At 43.3% G+C, this 19,837-nt stretch overlaps 1 protein-coding gene across 6 annotated transcripts in view; it reads left to right on the top strand.

The window, feature by feature from the left end:
* Positions 1-19,837, top strand: part of CEP164 (centrosomal protein 164) — a 61,624-nt gene that overhangs the window by 22,212 nt on the left and 19,575 nt on the right. For all 6 annotated transcript variants that reach the window (XM_083163148.1, XM_083163145.1, XM_083163146.1 and 3 more), the window contains 16 exons: positions 3,153-3,218; positions 4,255-4,332; positions 5,356-5,456; positions 5,547-5,861; positions 8,761-8,970; positions 10,489-10,705; positions 12,452-12,529; positions 13,715-13,837; positions 13,946-14,068; positions 14,684-14,827; positions 14,935-15,018; positions 15,562-15,630; positions 16,653-16,816; positions 17,077-17,218; positions 18,056-18,126; positions 19,375-19,564. In XM_083163148.1, coding sequence (XP_083019274.1) covers positions 3,153-3,218; positions 4,255-4,332; positions 5,356-5,456; positions 5,547-5,861; positions 8,761-8,970; positions 10,489-10,705; positions 12,452-12,529; positions 13,715-13,837; positions 13,946-14,068; positions 14,684-14,827; positions 14,935-15,018; positions 15,562-15,630; positions 16,653-16,816; positions 17,077-17,218; positions 18,056-18,126; positions 19,375-19,564 — 2,175 coding nt within the window. The remainder of the gene's footprint in view (positions 1-3,152; positions 3,219-4,254; positions 4,333-5,355; positions 5,457-5,546; positions 5,862-8,760; positions 8,971-10,488; positions 10,706-12,451; positions 12,530-13,714; positions 13,838-13,945; positions 14,069-14,683; positions 14,828-14,934; positions 15,019-15,561; positions 15,631-16,652; positions 16,817-17,076; positions 17,219-18,055; positions 18,127-19,374; positions 19,565-19,837) is intronic.

The following is a 19,837-nucleotide window of genomic DNA, read 5'->3' as shown; positions in this document are numbered from 1 at the left end:
TCTAGGTATAGCAGTCATAAAATAAGAACTTGTGCGGTGCAACAACTTTCTACATAGTCTCTACAAAGGCAGATATTTTTTTCAATGTAACTATGTATGTGTAGGACAAAGTAAGACTCCTCAGATAATGGATTTGGCTGGGGTTATACAACTAGCCCCGAGTAACCATAGTTATTGGAGATTATGCTTTAGGTTCTTCAGGCACCCGAAGTATAATCCATTACTGCGTGATAACCTATCCCATGTGTTCTCACCCGAAAGCTGGTCATTTACCGCACAAGAGCGGGGTATAATTTCATAGCCCGATACGATTTATTGCCATGCAGTAAATGAACACCGGCAATAGGATTCCAGGCCATCATTCTATACATACAATTGGAGGACACCACAATTCGGGAATATCCGGTTCCATTAGGGACTGGGCACTTTATTATTGTCAGCCTTTTGTGCACCTCCCTCTTTTATATTCTTATCTGTTAGGGAACTGCTTTTATTTGGGGGAAGGGGGGGGGGGTTTGGAGCGGCGACAAAAGCTGCTTTATGTCTGCGTCAGAAGTCCACTATTTATTTGTATTTCATTTGCTGCTGATTTTTCTTTTAAATCTACCACCTTGCTGGGGTGTCTGCAATCCAGGCTCAGCAGGTGCTGTGTTCATTACCTCCTTCTACCACATCCTCCTCCACTTGCCCTCATGCAGCCAAGTAATTGAGCTGATATTTTAAGCTGATATTCGGGATCCTAGAGTTAATGTTGGAGATAAATGCACCTAGTTTGTGGACAATTTCTCTCAAAGGGGATTCCATAAGGCAGCAGCACCCTAGTGACAAACACCAGCTATTATAGGTAAGAAAAAAAGGCTCATGTGTAATCAAGGGCACCAGCACAATCATGTGATAGGCTGTAGAAAATAATATAGCATTATCGGCCAACGCAGAGGTGGAAAACTCAAAGTTTGATTGTGGACACGTTGGTCCAGCTAGATATCGACAAGAGAGCTTCTCGATGGAAACTTAGGTGAATCGATCATTTTCATGGACCCGGAATTTATAGACATTTCAGTTCATATGACTTATCTGTTCCAAACATTGGAGGTGATGTCTTATGTTCTTGACAAGATCTAAAGAAAAGTTCCACCTAACTAGACTGGCCAAACACTGTGGGTGGTATACAAGCTATCTCTTCAGTGGGCCTGTTTGGGTCTCCTCCTTTATGGAAGGATCTGTTAAGTCCAGGGTTGTTTTACCAGTGCGGATCTGCCAGATGTCTTTAATGGTGTGGTAACTAAAACATGATCCTTAACAAGGTGATGTGTCCCAGGTTTGGAGCCAGTACCTATGTTACTTGGTATGAGAATAAGTAGTTTTCCAATGGCTTCTTCCCAGTTGTCTTGTTTCCAACTAGGAAATGGCTTGGATAATGGATTGAAATGTAGTTACATAAATTGCAGAAGAAGGTGACACTCTTAAGGCTCCCATACACTATGCGATTTGTGCCCGATTTTACCCGATTCCAACAGATTGGGCTGAGACATCTCGTGTGTATGACATCAGATCCGATGTGCGTTCCTGTGAGGTCCGGAGTCAGAGGTCGGATGTGCTGCACGTCCAACCTCTGAATCAGACCCCTTCACGAGGTGGGGAACGGGATCACATGCAATACATCATACATGGCTCAAGGGAGATTGAATGCTCCCCGCAAGTGGCATAGCCTATGGGGGCCTTTACTGAAAGTAGATCCGTTTGACACTGCCATTCAGTGTTACTTACGAGTGTTGAAGACATTCCAATTCCAACAATCTCCTTATGGGCCATTAAAATAAATGGATCTCGTCCTCTTATTTTTTCCACCACCCAAAACCTTTTTTTTTTGGACGAAGAATTAATTAAACAATTATATTAGACAGTATTTATTTTCGGATTGCGTTTGCTGAATCTGCTAGGATTACCTAATGGCTGTAATGTAACCACACTGCATTACCATATACACTTATAGGGCCTGATTCTGGTTCACTCACAAAAGCTAATTATATATAAATACTGGCTGCTTTATTTTTACACTGCAATATAGATATCAGTTTGATGTACGAACCCCACCCAAATCTAACTCTCTCCACATGTTACATCTGCCCCACCTGCAGTACACATGGTTTTGTCCATTAAAGAGATTTTTTTTGCAAGTGAACCAGAATCGGGCCCATAGTGTATACACATGTAAGATTTGGCGTCCGCCGATAGATTCTATATCAGCAGCCAGCGGAGGGACGGTGCCGAGGGTGGGGTGTTTAGTGGGGGCCATGCTGCATTGAGCAGTATGGTCCTCCTTCCGAGATAGTAGAAATAGACTTTACTGCACAGTCTATTTCTACAATCGATTTTAATGCCATGGGGCCACGAGGTGTTTAGCAAAATCATTCGATGGTTGCTGATTATCGAATGATTTTGCAAGCGCTTGCAGATCTAAGACGCCTCTCTGGTGTCAGATCTGATGGTCCCTGTACAGGAAGCTGGTGGGCAGCTGACATCCACTGATGTCAGGTGCCCGCCCCCTGCATCACATGCGAACTACCATGGGAACGGCCAGAGTTTTCATGGGAACATCTATAAAATAATGGGCATTCCCATGGGCGCGACCACGGGCCACTGCCCTATGTCCCCCACCCGCACTGCTGCGTGCAAGCGGCCAGCAAATAATCAATTTGCCGTGGCAGCTCGCACAATGCGGCTGCACATGTGCAAGGGAGCGATCAGACCAGAATGAGGGCCGATGTGCTATAGGATTTTGACTATATAGTAAGTACAGCCTTAAGGGACCCCAAACGACACATGCAAAATATTACCGTTCAGTTTTTGTTTTTATTAATCTGATCTTCACCCAAAACAAACATTTTTGTTTAGGGTACGTGTTCGTTTAACAAGATCTCGTAGCTTCATAAATTTGTATTTCCAGTATGACGACAATGCCATCGTATCCACATATAATAAGTTCACGTCTTTGCTTCTGTAGCTTCTGTCTCTGAATAGGCTGCTGTGTGTTCTGAGTGCTTCTTATTTATTAGCTATAGTAATCTGCGTGTTGTATCTATCACTGAACCTGCTGCTGTTGCCCGTTTCTTGTCCACTGGTATCAAACCACATAACATATCTTATTGCAGGAATCGGAAAACAGCGAGGGTGTGAAGGATGTCCAGAAGTCTGACCACAGTGGCCTGGCAAGCATGGTGAGCTGGAGACTATTCTACTACAGTGGTTTTATACCTACACCTTCAGTTATACATGAGGTGGCCAAACCTGTCCTCAAGATCTACTCACAGTTGATGTATATTAGGCAACCTGTGGATCTATGGAAGGAATGAATGCAGCAGGTTTGATAATGTGACAATTGGTAATGACTACAGATGTGCACCAGCTAGGTGATTTTGAAAACGTGGACCGTTGTAGATATCAAGGACTGGTTTGGCCACCACTGAGTATACCTACTCCTTTTCCAGTTATCTGTGCACTAGCTCTTTTATTTCTGATCGGTCATAAGCAGGGGCACCGACCTATCTAAGGGGGTGGGTCCTCTGGGAAGGGGCGTGGCCATGCACCATGAAAAAAGTTGAAATGAGTGGGATAGAGATGACAAGCTGACGCTGACTCTGTCACTCTCTTTAGCTCGGCACGAGGCATTGAGCAGTATGTGCTGAGCTGGGGGTGAGAGGCTGTGCTGCGGACGCAGCCTGCAACGGGATTGGGGAGCGGGACCCAGGCCCGGGTAAAAAGTACCCCCCCCACACCCAATGTTCCCTCTAATTTTCTGAAGGCTGTGTGCGGCAAAAAATTTTGGCTGTGCAACTTTGGAAGGAAATTTAAATTTTTGTGCGTCACATATATAACTGGAAAATGACGTTCAGCATTTGTGTTAACTTTACTTCAAAATGATATTGAAGATTTAAACATTCAAAACACAGCACACAATGTAGTTAATGGGTGGAACACACATTAATTGAGTCCACAACTGCAAAAGGGACCACTGCTGCTTTGTGCGCTCTGTTGTAATGTCTGTGCGCAGGCTCATCGAGTTGTGTGCGCGCGCACGTGCGCACAGCTTAGAGGGAACACTGCCCACACCCCCTCGAAGCCACTGGTCATAAATGTCACACCTTTTTGTTATTTAATTAATGGCTGTCATTTGCTATACTCTGGATGCAGTCGCTGCTTGCTGATAGGTTTGCAATGTTCTTATATGTTAGTATTTTTTATTCTTTTCTGAAGGATTTTGGGCTTGGTGGTCGATCGTTTGAGAAAGTTCTTGACATCTCTGCTTTATCTCCAGGACGCCTAAGTCCAAAAGTAAGGTACCCTCTTGGCGCACAGATATTTTCAGAACCCTGTTGCTTTCTATATACAATCTTGTGTTTATGCTTAAGAAACTTATTATTTTAATGTTTCGGGTTTTAGTTCACACACTGTTGTTCCTATTTTCATCATACAAAAAATCATTGCAGTGAGTGCATGTAGCCAGCAGGTGGCATCATTTCTCTGAAACTCCTGATTTGGTTTGGCAGATTATATCTTCAGTACTCTCATATGTTCATGGGGTTTTTATGGGGCTCAGCTGGATGACTCATCTGTGACATGAGCAGATTTGGGTATTCACTGTGTGTATAGAACCATCCTATGGTTGCAAGCAGGGGCAGGTATAACAGAAGGGGCTCACTGGTTATTAAAGGAATAGAAAATGAAGTTGATCGAGTACATTGCGCTGCACAATTTAATAGAGCAGTACTGTATATTGCAGAGTACGGGAAGCTTTGCATGTCTACTAGATAGTATTATACCAAGTTCCATGATACAGGACCATGGCTCATTCTTGTAATCATACCATTAATATTATGCATAGGGTGCAAGGTGTTTAATTTAAGGAATACATGAAGACCTTAATCTCTGCCCTCTATGCCCGCCCCTCTCTCTCTTTGTCCCTGCCACTCTGTCCTGACTCCCCCAGCCCGACTGCCATACTTAGCATGGCAGCTGGTGTTCTTCTAAAGAATCTGTCCCATCTCCCTTGCAGTGGGATCTGTTGGTGTGCATTGAGGAAAAGGGACAGACAATCTACAGTCATTATTGTGGCTAGTATAACGTGTGCTGGGTCACCTCAGTCTCCTTTTTGTAGCCACATCCCTCACCTCCATGCTGACCATCTGTCGCTACATCCCAAAATACCACCCCCTTGCTACGTCCCACTGCCCAGATTACGGTCATGCATTTTCCATTCTTTAAGTAATGGAACCTTAGATTTGTGTTTTGCTGCAGCTGTCATTTTCTCGATTTGTGGCCTATAATGAGACCATTCTTCATATTGTTTTCGTGAAGGAAGCCATAGAGGAGAAGGAGGTTGAAGAAGACATCGAAGAGGAAGTGAGTGAAGAAGATGACGTAGATCTGGTGAAAGGTCCATTGGAGAGCAGAGAGAGGTGGGTTTAAGTCCAGGGCCATGCACATTTGTACATCTGTTTTTGACTATTGGTTTAAGTACAATGATTATTTTTTTTTTTTTTTTGCAGTCCGATTCATCCAGTAACTAAACCTGTACAACCCACTGTGGAACCTACATCTGATAAAGAACTGTTCAAACAGCCAACAGAAGTATACAAACGTGACAAGCCATTATTGCAAAATGCAGGCGAGGTGGCCAGCCTAAAAGCTGAACCGCCACAGAAACTCACAGATAAACCTTCAAATGACTCTTCCAAAATAATGGCGAAGCGGGAGATGACCGCACTAAAGGAGGAACAAAAACTGAAGGAATTGACCGAAGACCTGTGGAAGAAAGAGGAGGACAACCCTAACCCACAACAGTACCAGGAGAGTAAACTCAGGTATATCAGGTTGCTATTAAGATTACAGGTAACAGGTGGACTTTTGTGGGGGTTGTTTCGGAATCGCTATTATGCATATCCTGCTTTATAGCGTTCTGATTCAAAGAACCTTCAGAATTTACTAAGCATCTTGCGTGCATGAAAGAACATCCCTATAACACTCCTGTATGTAGCTTGAGGTTATAGTAAATATCTTCCCTCTATCATTGATAGTGATAAAAAGTTTAATAGGTCAAAAACATTGGATAACTTTTTGAATACAGTAAAGATAAATCCTTATGGAATATTGATTTGTAGGATTTTTTTATATTAGAAGACACTCTGACATCACCATTTCTTAGTCCACCTAGGGAAGCAGCTATCCGTAGTGTAATGTAGTGCAGGCCACTTACAATGTTACATTTATTTGAGGTATGAATATCCTCCTCAGTTTCAAAAGGGAAAGGAGTGGAGCGCTAAAAAGATATTGTTAGGTTTAAAAAAATGAAAGATCAATTGGGTATCACAAATAATTCAGATAACATTTATTCAACAATCTAAAATAATGAAATTAATAAAATTGGCCAATTTACTGATTTTATATAGACAATTGTTAAAATATGGGATTGAGCAATATAACTGTAATTTTACCAGAGTGAGTGTCAATAGTGGTCGTTGGTGTCCTCCTTATTTGAGCTTATCACTGGATTGATAGTGGTGGGTGTCCATATAACCTGACAGGGTCCTTGGCACTGTGTGATGGTATCTCAGTGCTCCTTATGGGCAGGATCACAGGCAGATGGAAAGGAACCCCAGTTGTTGAGCAGGTGGTGGTATCCCAATTGTTCGTTTCCAGTGGAGGAAATAGGACTTAGGACCAAATGTGGGGTAAAATTCCCAGCGGGATTAGCAGACAGCAAGCTTCAAAGTCCCATAAAGTTCAGTAAGTGGCTGTATCCTGAATATTTGACACAAACAGTGGGAAAAAAAGCGTAAGGGTATCAAATGAGGAGCAATCCACAATTTTAACATTTTCCAAAAATATACATAAGTAGAAAAGGAACCATAACATGGTAACTCCGGTGATAATGCAATGGTGGTCTGAACTTTGATGTATAATCAGAAATACCGTATGTAGCTCTGTCCTTGGCAAGCCTAGTGAGCGCCTCTTACACAGCGCCGGTAACCGCCAGATCCCCTGCACTGGCGGACACCGGCGGAGAGGCGCTCCATTTGCCTGAGACGCAGGAGCGTCTCATACGTTTGTACGTCTCAGTGACTCGTAAAGGGTGCATTTGCCAGTGCTCCATAGTACATACTGGCAAATGCCTCCATTTCAAACCCCCACTATCCACGTCAGCCCGAAGCGTGGCGAGCGGATGCGGTGCACTTCCTCCCGACTTGTTGATACCCCCACTATCCACGTCGACGTGGAGTTGATTTTATAAAGTGTGGCGAACGCAGTGAGCCACCGAGCCCGAAGCGCGGAGAGCACACGCGGATTACATGTCAAGTAATCCGTGTCGCTCGTTGCGCTCGCCAGGCTTCGGGCTTTATAAAATCAACTCCACCCTGACATGGATAGTGGGGGTACACATTCACACCTGTCATGTCAGGCAGGTTAAAAATGGGAACACTATGCTGACTCTGACAGGGACACTACGATAACTACGTAACTGCCACCATGAAACTACGCTGGCCGTGGGAACGCTACGCTGATTCTGACGCTACGCTAACTACATAACGGGCGCCATGATTATACACAAGTACCAAAATTATAAGTATCATTGACTATTAAAAAGGGGAGTTACCAAAAACAGTATAGAACATAAATCAAAAGAAAAAAACAAAGAAAGAGAAAAGAAGAAAATAAAACAAAAAATTTAAACATTAAACCATAAACAGCCCATTCCTTGTCCAAGCCATCAACCCATTCATGGACCGATACAGCCAACTAGCGTAGTTTTTTATTTATAATAAATGTGCAACAATATCACAAAAAATATTCACGTTGTCATTTTTGTGGGAATTGGGTGCATTTTGAGGAAACAAATGTATTACAATGCTGCGACATAACAAATAAGGAATAAGGCTGCAAAATAACAAAATGTGGAAAAAGGGAAGCGCTGTGAATACTTTCCAGATGCACTGTAGGAGTGGTGTATGGGGAGATGATGAGATAAATAGGATTCTTCCATGTAAAGATGTGTAATACCTCTTTCAGACAGAAAACCCCCCAAAACCCGGCTATTTCCCCAGATACAAAAACCCGGGTAAGACTCAGTTAAAAGCTCTGACCCCCTTTCACACAGTACAAAAAACTTGTGTATTTCCCGTGTCAACCATTTTCACACAGAAGCCTGATTTTTCCTGCAATATACTGTGTGTCATAAGTAAAGGACAGTTTTAAAGGCACACAGAGATGAGGTCACGAAAAGTGGGTGGTGACTGCTCAGTGCTCACTGCATTGCATTAACCATGGCATGACACAAGAATATGTTGTAAACAAGTTTTGTTTCTATATACTGGTAGGTACAGGTTACCTCTGTTTCCAGATATCCTCCTCCCCTCTCACTGCCAGCAGCTCTCACCCCTTGCTCCTTCCAGTAGGCCATGCTGTCCTTTTTGCAACTCCCTAATGACCTCACAAACCAGCGCCAGTGGCCAATCCTCACAGCCAATCAGTGCCTTTCCCTGTGTAATTATCCCAAAAACCCAGGTCTCACCCCTTCACACAGCTGGTGACCTTGTAATTCCCGGGTTTTATTTTCTGTGTGAAAGGGATAAAAGGGAAGGAAGAGGAGACCACTGATCCACGCGGGTAAGATATCGTGATATATAAAGTCCTAGAAATGAAGGCTATGACAGTGTTTGGTTAAATTATGGTGTTACAAATATAAATGATTTGTGTTTTGCATAGGGCATTGGAGGAAAAGCTGGAACGCGAGACTAAAGAAGAGGAGGAAAGGATGAGGGAGACCCAGAAGCAGAGATTGCTGAGATTGGAAATGGAACTCAACTTGGAGAGGGAAGAAGAGGAGAAAAGGATGAGGGAGGCCCAGAAGCAGAGGTTGCTGAGATTGGAAACGGAACTCAACTTGGAGAGGGAAGAGGAGGAGGAAAGGATGAAGTAAGTGAAACAGCAAGCCTCCCATTTCAAAATGAAGAAGTAGTGAGGGCAAGAAAACAACCTTCCTGGTTTCTTCTGCATCCAGTTTGTGTCTGTAAAATAGCAACGCTTTCCCATAAGGGTTGCTCAATCTTTAAATTGTTATTCCACCAAGTTGTAAAATTTAAGGACAACCACCTAAAGTCAGAATTCCGCCAAGCGAGATGTGTGTTGTATCCGCAATATTTATCATCAAAAATGCTTCTGCTGAATTATATTATTATTATTATTAATAACAGTTTCTTATATAGCGCACGCATATTCCGCAGCATTTTACAGACAATATTTTAACACATCAGTCCCTGCCCCAGTGGAGCTTACAATCTATATTCCCTACCACATGTACACGCACACACAGACATTCTAGGGTTAATTTGTTGGGAGCCATTCAGCCTACCAGTATATTTTTGGATTGTGTGAGGAATCCGGAGTACCCGGAGGAAACCCACGCAAGTACGGGGAGAATATACAAACTCCGCACAGTTAGGGCCATGGTGGGAATCAAACCCATGACCTCAGTGCTGTGAGGAAGTAATGCTAACCATTACACCGTCCGTGCTGCTCATTATATGAAGAATGCTTATATACGTACATAACTGGTGTAAGAGGATGAAGTAATATGCAGGTAAATGAATGATGCATATAAAGGATATATAGTAATGGTGAAGTGTTTATGCTCTTTTGTGGTGGTACTTTGGCATTGTAATCTGGTAGTAAAAATAGACCTGTCCTAAGAGCATAAAGTTTGACGTACTATAAACTTATGGGACATACACACGGGGTTATTACAGCCCCAGAAATGAAGCATGGATCGCTACATGTGTATGGGGCCCAGTAATGTGTGGTCCCGAGTGTCGCTATCGCTTGACACGGGCAGTGACAGATCTCTCAGCGCACATCGTTGTATGCTGAGCGATCTGTGTTTAACTAGATCGCTCAGCACAAAGCTCCCATTCCCCCTTCTGTACTGGACATTTTGTAAAAAAAACATTGTATACAAACAGGATAATATACGTTCTAAACATGAATAATAGCTATTAGTCACAGCACATAAAAGGACTCCCGGTGAGTTCAGGGGAAATGGGTGTGACCTCCATCGCAGAACCGATTTTTAGGTCTGATCCATCGGAATCGGGGTAAAGTGGGCCAAATCTCACTATTGTATGGGGGCCTCTACTGTGATGCTTGACTGTCAAATGTTTTTTCAATTTGTGTAATATGATTGTTAATGTTTTCCTCTGAACCATGCCTGTCGCTTGCATATACACCATTTATATACCTATAATGATTAAACACATTGAGAGAGATCAGCAGGTGAGACCTGACTGCTGCGCATGCCTCTTGTAGATGTACTGTGGCGAACGAACATATTGAGGGTCAATAAAACTACTTATTTTAAAGTATAACATGCAAGAAAACATTTTATTCTACGTTAGCATCACCTAATTATTTTGCTGGTGTCACATCTGTGCCCTGTAGGATCCAGGAAGAGGAGATCCAGAAGGAGCGCAGGCGGGCCTTAGAGCAGTTCCAGCTGTATGAGGAGGAGAAACTGCTGCAAGATAAACATGCTCTGCGTGAAAAACTGAAGAAAGCAACAGAAAGTGCATTGGACGAAGAGAGAGCGTTGCTGGCACGTGAAAGAGAGCGCGCCCTAGAAGCGCTGAGAAACCAATACAAGCAAGAAGCCAGTGAGGTAAGTCAGCCAACCTCATGGTGGAACTCTGGGATGTGTCTGTTTTCTGATTCGAATTATAGGGGGATCCATATGCAATCATTACAGGAAGTAGCATGCAGACAATCTAAGCATTACAGATTCTAGCAAGGCTCCAATGATTCCTACCAATACCCCATGCATCCCGGCCTATCACTTGGGTGGCTAATCCATCATAAAGAGCAAGGTGACTCTGCCCCGGAAACCTTTATACCAGGAAATCCCAGGTTTTTTTGTGTGTCAGGGACCGCATACTTCCACATCAGGGTAATGTGGAAGATCCAGTCCAGGATTTAGAACAGCAGTAGCAGCAGTGCGCTAGGGAGATCCAGCCTGGGTTTTCCTAGGATGTAATTAAAATCCCTGGCTGATTAGCAGCGCCTGGTGCTTCCTGTTAAATGTGTGTTGAAGACAGAGGGTTGGTGTTCCCAATGGCAGTTAGTGCCTTGGCCATAGGCTTGCGGGGGTCCGGGGTTTATGTTACGGATTCTCTGTAATTACCCTTTTTGTGAGAACTGCCATGCTGTAACTTAAGAAATGCCAAGCTGTTATCCTGGAATGCTGTCTACCTGCTCAGAATAAAGAACCAGACTTCATCTTTAACCTAAAAAGATAATATATATAAAGAATAAGAATAAAAGATAATACTAAAAAAATAAAAAATATATACATTTGTTTTCTGGCATATTGGTTAATGGGAACTGCTATTTACAGTTCAATATCATGTTGTTGTGGTGTACTATGAAAGCAGAAATCATACAGCGTTTATGTGTCCTGGATGCTGCACTCTTCTGCCGCGACCCCTCTCTGTGACAAGTCCCAAGGCTTTGGAATCGCTAGCAGATGTTCTATGCTTGCCTTCCAGGCTTGTGTGAGCCTGTGGTAGTCTCGTGTAGCTCTCTCTACTGAGGATTATATAGAGAGGAGGCATCAGGTGCACTGGATATGTATTTATCATCAGTAGAATGTGGGTCATCTGAGACTACCAGGAAACTCGCCAACAAGGCAAAGATAATCCACAGTACCAGTGCCTAAGGGGTGGCATTGTCTGGCACCTCGCATACACATACAAAGCTATGGTTCTAGAGAATCTGCGCACAGTTGTGAAAAGAACACACAAAATAAAATGAATTATTATTGCTGTATATAAATATTTTTCTAGGAATTTGCACTTTGTCTCCTATCACTTTGCCACTACAGTAGACACCCCCCCCATACACACACACACACACACACACACACACACACACACACACACACACACACACACACACACACACACACACACACACACTCTATTTTTCCTAAACCGTTAACTAATGCACTCTAAAAGCTCCACAAATATTTAAATAAAATTTAAAAAACAATTGCAGATGATGGCAGAACTGGAAAGAAGATGGCTGCCATTTCCTTTTCCTAATAAATAATGTTTATGACCACGAGTATTGGCATTAGCAATAACACAGGATCTCTGTCTCACATGTCACTGTTTTTTTGAAGCCTGTTGTAGGCATGCTTAATGCAGCATTTCAGATGGTATGGTCTTGCAGTGATTTCCTATGATCAGATTTGTGAGGCCCGAAGGAATCACCGTTACTGCAGCTCTGTAAACTGTTGCGGTATTTGCATCCTATTTTCTCTGTATTGCTCAGGTCTTATAAAGAAAACCATTTGGATCAGCCGCCTGTAGGAATCCTATTTAGTTTCTCCTCCCTTTCCTGTATGCAGGTACTTGTGTCCCTGGAGAAGCAGCATTTGGAGGAACTGGAGAGACTAAAGGGAGGAGCCATAGCGAAACATCAGAAGGTAACAATAGGGGGCGCTGTGTGCTTCCTATTACCTCTTAGATTGCACTGTCCTTTACAGCTCTTTCTCCTTCATATTGCTGTTTAAGCGGCGGATAGCCTTATCTAAATTTATATTTTCACCATTCTTTACCCTATTTATCAAAGGCTCTATCCAGTGGGGTGTGTGGATTATTAGATAGAGAGTGTCTAGATCAGTGGCGTAACTATAAATTTTGCTCCCCCTGGAAAAAAGTTACCGGCGCCCCCTCACCACCACCACCCATAATGCCCCTCACACTATACTCCACATATCATAATGCACATTACACTATACGCCACACACCGTAATGTCCCTTACACTATACGATACACACCGTAATGTCCCTTACACTATACGATACACACCGTAATGCCCCTTACACTATACATCACACCATATTGCCACTTACACTATACGATACACACCGTATTGCACCTTACACTATACATCACACAATATTGCCACTTACACTATACGATACACACCTTAATGCCCCTTACACTATACACCACACCATATTGCCACTTATACTATACGATACACATCGCAGCGAGGGGCCAGCACACTGATCGTGCTGCTATCTGCCTCCTTTGTGCGGGCTACTCGCCTCCCATGCTCCCTGCAGGTGGCACACTGCGGCAGCATGTCAGATAATAATTGTCAGTGCGCCGGGCGGGTGCCAGCGCCCAGGGCCCACGCAGTCCCTGCTGACGCTCGCTCCCCCAAGCGGCAGTGGGGGCTGCCTTACACTAGTTATGCCACTGCCTCCAGCTGTTGTTGAACTAGACATCCCAGCATGCCTTGCAACAGTTTTAGCATGACCAAATAGTAAAACTGTAGCAGGGCATGCTGGGATGCGTAGTTCAACAACAGCTGGAGGGCCGAAGATACCCCATCCCTGGTCCAGATAGACAGTCAATAGGTCTACCTAAAAGGTAGATACAAAAGTTTAAATTAGGTTTTTCGTTTTTTTGTGTTGTCAAAAATTGTTGACACGGACCCACAGTTACTGTAACGCATATATCTGTGTTGTAGAAACAGATACAACATTTTTGGCCTTATTCTCTTTCCCCATTCTGTCCGTTGTCATACATGATATTCCATCTTCTTTTCACTATTAAATTCATCCAAACATTGTTCGTCTTGGGTGATCTCTATCTCCAGGAAGTCTCTGACCTGCAGAACACTCAGCCATTATTGCAGCAAACTCCGTATGACACGAAGATGCCCAGCGATCTACAGCTTACCAATAAGAAAATGGTGCAAGTCTTGGACTTTGAAAGAGAGGTGATGATGCTTCCATATTACTTGTAGATAGGTTCTAGAGTTATTTAAACATCATACAATGCCATTAATATCCCATTGTCACCATGTAATGTCTAACTGCTTGACCAGATGAGTGATCTTCTGCAAGAGAAACGACAAGAGGTGCAGAGAGAACATGAAAGGAAACTGGAGCGTATGAAAGAGGAACATGAGCAGGTGTTAGAGCGGGATCGAAGGCAGCTGGAGAAGGAGGTAGGTACAAACGACTCTGCAATGGTGCTGGTAACTGGCTTCTGTAATCGTTCAGAAAGGGAGTGTGACAGTTACATCACTTCCAACTAGGGTGACCCATCCTGGTATCGGGATTGGCAGGATCCCGGGATTATGCCCCAAAATTTGCCGGGATCTGAATCCCGGGATTTCGGGATTAGATTTATGCTGGGCAGCGTCTGAGCACTTACTCAGACACTGCCCTGCTGCTCCTCTCCCGGCTGTGGGGCTCTGCACAGTGTGACGTGGTCGGCCCACCGGCCGCAGCACAGCTCTCAAGTTCCGGCCACTCCGCAGTTCCAGCCGCACCGCTGGGGATTCCTGGACGCTCTGTCGTTCCCGGCCACAGCGCCCACATTAGTAAATGTGCGGGCAGTTTAGCGGAGGTGGTTTTTTAATTTTGTATTATTAGGCAGGCCAATCCCGAGATTCCCGGTATTGAGCATTTTCCAATCCCGGGATTAAAAAAAATGCCCCGGGATTGGCATCCCTACTTCCAACTTGGCCAGCTAAAGTTGTTTTTGTCAAAGGATTGTTAGTACCCTCATCAGCTGACAATGACTGGTCTCCTTGTGATTGTGATATTCTCTATAATAGGGGCAGTCCCGGCGGTCGCAGTTGCTGGAAAAGTTGCAAGAGGAGCGAGAAACGATAACGCAACTCCATGAGCAGGAGCTGGAAGTCCAGCGTCAGGAGCATTACCGGAGACAGGAAGAGAGGCAGCGGAGCTACCAGGAGGAGGTAATACCACAGCCGATGTCACACTGTACTTATGGTACACACACCATCCTACCTATAAGCTCTGCCAGGTCGATTTCCTTTTTAAGACATGAGAAATCTTTGCTTAGGAAAACAAGCAGCTGGATTTGGAGCAAAACCAAGAGATCAGAATAAAACAACTGATGGTGAAGACGAGTCAGGTAGACAGACAGGTAAGGATGGAGACCGAGGAAGCTACAATGTGGGGATAAGATCGGTATACATTAAACATGTAGAACTGAGATCTGCCTTGTTTATATATTGTGCTTGGCCAGAAGTCATTATGCACAGAAGTCTATGCAAGTGCATATGTCCACTACATAAGCGCTACGGCCCACACTAAGGGGGTTATTCAGGTTGATTGGCAAGGCTGCGAATTCGCAGCCTTGCGAGTCCACCAAACCCCGCCCGGCGAACGCACGCCCACCCCGCCGCCCCAGCAAAGTGCGGCATCGCCCGCACAGCAGCGAATGGATGTTTTGCATAAACATCCATTCGCTTTGCTGGGGTGTCTGCCCACATCATGCGATTTATTGCATGTCATTTGGCACATCAAGTGCCAAATCGTAAGCGAGTCTCCCGGGGAGCTGCCCCGGGAGGCCCCCTCTCAAGGTCAAACTGGTCCAACTTGTCATTAGGAGAAGTCAGACTAATGTATGGGGGCCTTTATTAAATTGAATACTTTGTAGATCTCTTGTGCGTTTTTTCCTGTGTAGGAAGAGGCTCTGAGAAAGAGAATAGAAGAATTGACTGAGCAAGAAAAGGAAATAGAAAAAAAATCGGAGGTATTTGACATACTGTATAGTGTTATGTTCATTATGCATTTCTGTGTGTGTGTGTGTATATATGTGTATATGTGTGTGTGTGTGTGTGTGTGTGTGTATATATATATATATATATATATATATATATATATATATATATATATATATATATATATATATATATATATATATATATATATATATATATATATATATATATATATACAGGTTGAGTATCCCTTATCCAAAATGCTCGGGACAAGGAGAATTTTGGATAACGGATTATTCCGTATTTCGGAATATTTTAATATATTTTAATGATGTATTTTGAAGTATCTTGCATGTATGCTGTATAAACACATAAAATACACACAAATATATTTTATTACCACATAAAATACCCACAAATATATTTTAATTGTTCAAAAAACAAGGTTTCAAAACGTGAAACAAAATGTGTGTACTATCTCAGCACTGAATTTGAATGCCAAGCAATCATTGTCTTGCACATATATAGTGCCAGTTACATAGCATGTCCCCAGCGATGCTGTTACAAATGTCCCCAGTGAGTTTTTAGCAAAAAAAAAAAAAATTTCACTTTCTGGAATGTCCGTATTTCGGAATAATTCGGATAACGGATATTCGGATACGGGATACTCGACCTGTGTGTATATATATATATATATATATAGTTGTTGTAGGCTGGCACAGCTTTTGGTGACCCCCCCCCCCCCCTGCTAGAAACGTCCCCCTCTGAGATCCTTGTTCTTTGCACAGCAAAGTGGAGCTAAAGTGGAAGGTGATAATGCACCAGCCAATCAGCTATCTTTAAAAAATGACAGTTTGCAGTTGATTGGCTGGTGCGTTCTCTCCTTCCACTTTATCTCTTCACCAGGCTTAATACATCTGCCCCACTATTACCAGTGTATCTGCATCCATAGAGTGATTCTAGAGCTCTGCAGCAGAGAACCCCTATGTACAAGTACAGGTTACAGCATGTCACTAAGTTTAGAACATCATTTGAATCTCCTTCCCCTTTACAGAGTGTGAAGGCGCAGGAAACCACAGTGGAGGAGCAAAGACGTCTCATTGAGTTAATAAAACTAACACGCAAGGACCTGGAGGAGATGCAGGGCCAGAAATCTCAGCTGGAAACACAGTTGGAGCATCTCCAGAGCCGATACACCAGTCTCCAGAAAACTGCAAGGTAACACTAGGGTCTGTTGGAAATTAATTTTGTACAAATTTCTCAAAATAATACATTAGGCATTTCTGAAATTTGCAAAAATACAATGGTAAAAGATTTTAAGGCAAATGTTGCAAGTCTAGAATTTAATTCCAGAATTAAATTGTATCTTCGTTTTTATGTTCCATTGTAGCAGTATAGTATATTTAGTATGGCTTAATGCTTTGGGTTAAAACCTGCGTAACCAAACTGTTGTTGACAAATCAAATTGATCTCTGCAGCGATTTGGAGGAAAAAATAAATAAGAAGCGGGAGGACTTACAGGCGTTGAAGAAAGAAGGAGAGATGAGTAATGTGGAATCAGAACTTCGCTTAGAGGACCTGACGAAGACGAGCAGTCCTAGGCAACCTGTCCGTGTACCTGTAAGCTTATTCCCATCACTGCCAACAGTCTGATGTTCTAGGTCTGCTGTTAGGGAATATCCGCGTTCTGGAGAAAGATCTTTAAACTATATTTTGTGTGTTTTACGGACATTTAAATCAAGAGAAAAATAATGTCTACTTTGCACCGTTTTTACAATAGTCTTCTGGTGTGGGTCATTTTCTGGTGTGGGTCATTTTCTGGTGTGGGTCATTTTCTGGTGTGGGTCATTTTCTGGTGTGGGTCATTTTCTGGTATGACTATCGAGTTATTAGCTATTCTGTCTCGTTAGCGGATATGGAATCTTCATAATGAGGTTATGGTATGAATGGTTGACATTGTCTAGGTTGACAGTCACTAGGCCGACCACTGAAGGTCAACATACAGGTCGACACGATAAAAAAGGTTGACACAATAAAAAAATAAGGTTGACATGAGTTTTTCATGTTTTATTGGTGTCTATGTCGACATGGACACAGTCATAGTGTACAGCGTCCCCCTTGCTACGCTCGCCATGCTTTCAGCATGATGTCTTCCTGCACTCGGAACTCTATTCAAATCGAACAAGTCGTTTAAAAGAAAAAAAAAAGAAAAAATCGTTCAAAACTCTAGTCGACCGTTTGATCGTGTTGACATTTTGTACATGTCCAAGATGGCTGCCTCTTGTATGGCACTAGGAAGAGGATAACGTTCTGCATTAAGGGAAACATGCTAGTAAAAGGGGCGATATCCCAGCCTATTCTAGATGGACTTATTGCTCCTTATCCTCAGATACAAAGCAGTAAGAATTCTGTACAGCACTGAACATAATGATGGACGTTTGCTTTCTCTCCGCACAGTATCGCACAGAGCTGCCTCTAGCACCTCTGTCTCCTTCCCTTATCCCGGAGATGGACTCCAGCCTTGATGAGTAAGTTGTAATATCTATATACGGGTGTGGGACACCGGGTAGACACCAAAAAGGTCGACATGCAATACGGTCACCACAAGCATTAGGTCGACATGGGGAAGGTCGACAGTCAAAATGTCGACATGGGTTTTTCTTTCCTTTTTTCTTTCCTTTTTGTTCAAAATGTCTACACAGTCAACATGGACACTAAAACGTAGCACCGCGTCCCCTCGCATGGCTCGCTACACTCGCCATCCTTCGGGCACGGTGCCTCGCTGCGCTGTGCACACTATTTTATTCTCCCACCACGCCCTAGTGGATGGTAGGGCATGAAATACCCCCTGTCAGCACATGTCGGCTCCTAAAAAAAAAAAAAAGCGAAAAACCCCATGTCAACCTTTTGACGGTTGACCTAAGGCTTGTGTTGGCCTTTTTGCATGTCGGCCTTTTTGCGTCTTGACCTTTTTGCATGTCGACCTAATGATTGTCAAGCTTTTTGGTGTCTACCCGTTGTCCGGATACCCTATATACAGTAGATCATTGTACAGGCTGTCTAGCATGCACTGTATAAACATTGTTTAATGTGGCAGCAACTATATCCCCGCAATATCTAGATCTCGATGCATTAAGCTCCATTTGACCTCTGCTGAAGGTGTCATTGCCACTTATTCTATTACTTTGTTTTCTATGAGGATAACATATTTTTGCATGTAGTTTCCAATAGCAACCCCTTCACAGCTAAGGGTGAGAGGGACGTCCAAAGCACAGCAGGGGGTTAAATGGGGGTAGGTGATATATTAGGTGTTGGTACTGTAAGCAGGACTTGTAAGTCATGTTTTTTAAACCTTCCACCACAATTTTCAGCATTTAACACCAAAATACCTGAAATGGTCACATAGGGGTACATTTACTAAGGTGGGAGTTCTATTGAAGATGATATGTTGCTATGGGCAACCAATCAGATTCTATTATCTTCTAGAAGGCGCTAAACAAATAAGAAGTATAATTTTATTGGTTGCTACGGGCAACATCCCATCTTCAGTAGAACTCCCACCTTAGTAATTATACCCCGTAGAGGTTTCCCCAAATACATTCTCCAACAGGCATGTAGAGGTCCTTTTTGATTGACATTTGTTAAGTTGCCACAAGCTTGCATATTGCAATATGTGATTTTCCTTATAAATGTGCAGGATCCCCCCCTGTCCATTCATTCCTGACTGTATTTCCCTCTGTTGTCTTACTTCCCTTCTCTGTCCTTCCGTCCCATAGCTTGCGATATTACATCTCCTCGCAAGGGGCGTCTATACAGAAGGCTAAGGATTTTCTGAAGCTCCAGACGCGTTCCATGTGCCGGCGGCAGACTTTGCTTAAAACCGCCAAGCAGCAGTGGCATCACAACAAGGACCAGGATCCGCAGCAGTCCCACCAACTGGAGGGCATGATGAAGAACCTAGAGGAGGTAATTGGCACATATTTATCAGGGATGCGCTATGGTTGTACTGCGCGTTATTGCTGTACTGTGCAGAGAAGATTCTTAGGGTTGGTACACATGGACATTAAGCGGTTAAAATTTTGCCCATTAAACAAAAAGGATAACACTTACTAAAATGACATTTTTCCTTACAGCCAATGGGGGATGCTGGGACTATGGGTATGATGGAGGATCCAGGCACCAAGGAGATAACTTCTTTAGAGAAGTGCAGCCAGTGGCTTGTTCCCCCATCCGGTGGAG

The sequence above is a fragment of the Crinia signifera genome, chromosome 19, assembly GCF_055691185.1.
Source record: "Crinia signifera chromosome 19, ASM5569118v1, whole genome shotgun sequence".
In the NCBI taxonomy this organism is placed as follows: Eukaryota; Metazoa; Chordata; class Amphibia; order Anura; family Myobatrachidae; genus Crinia; species Crinia signifera.
The sequence above is the reverse complement of the archived record's forward strand: the minus strand, read 5'-3'. Positions and strand labels throughout refer to the sequence as shown.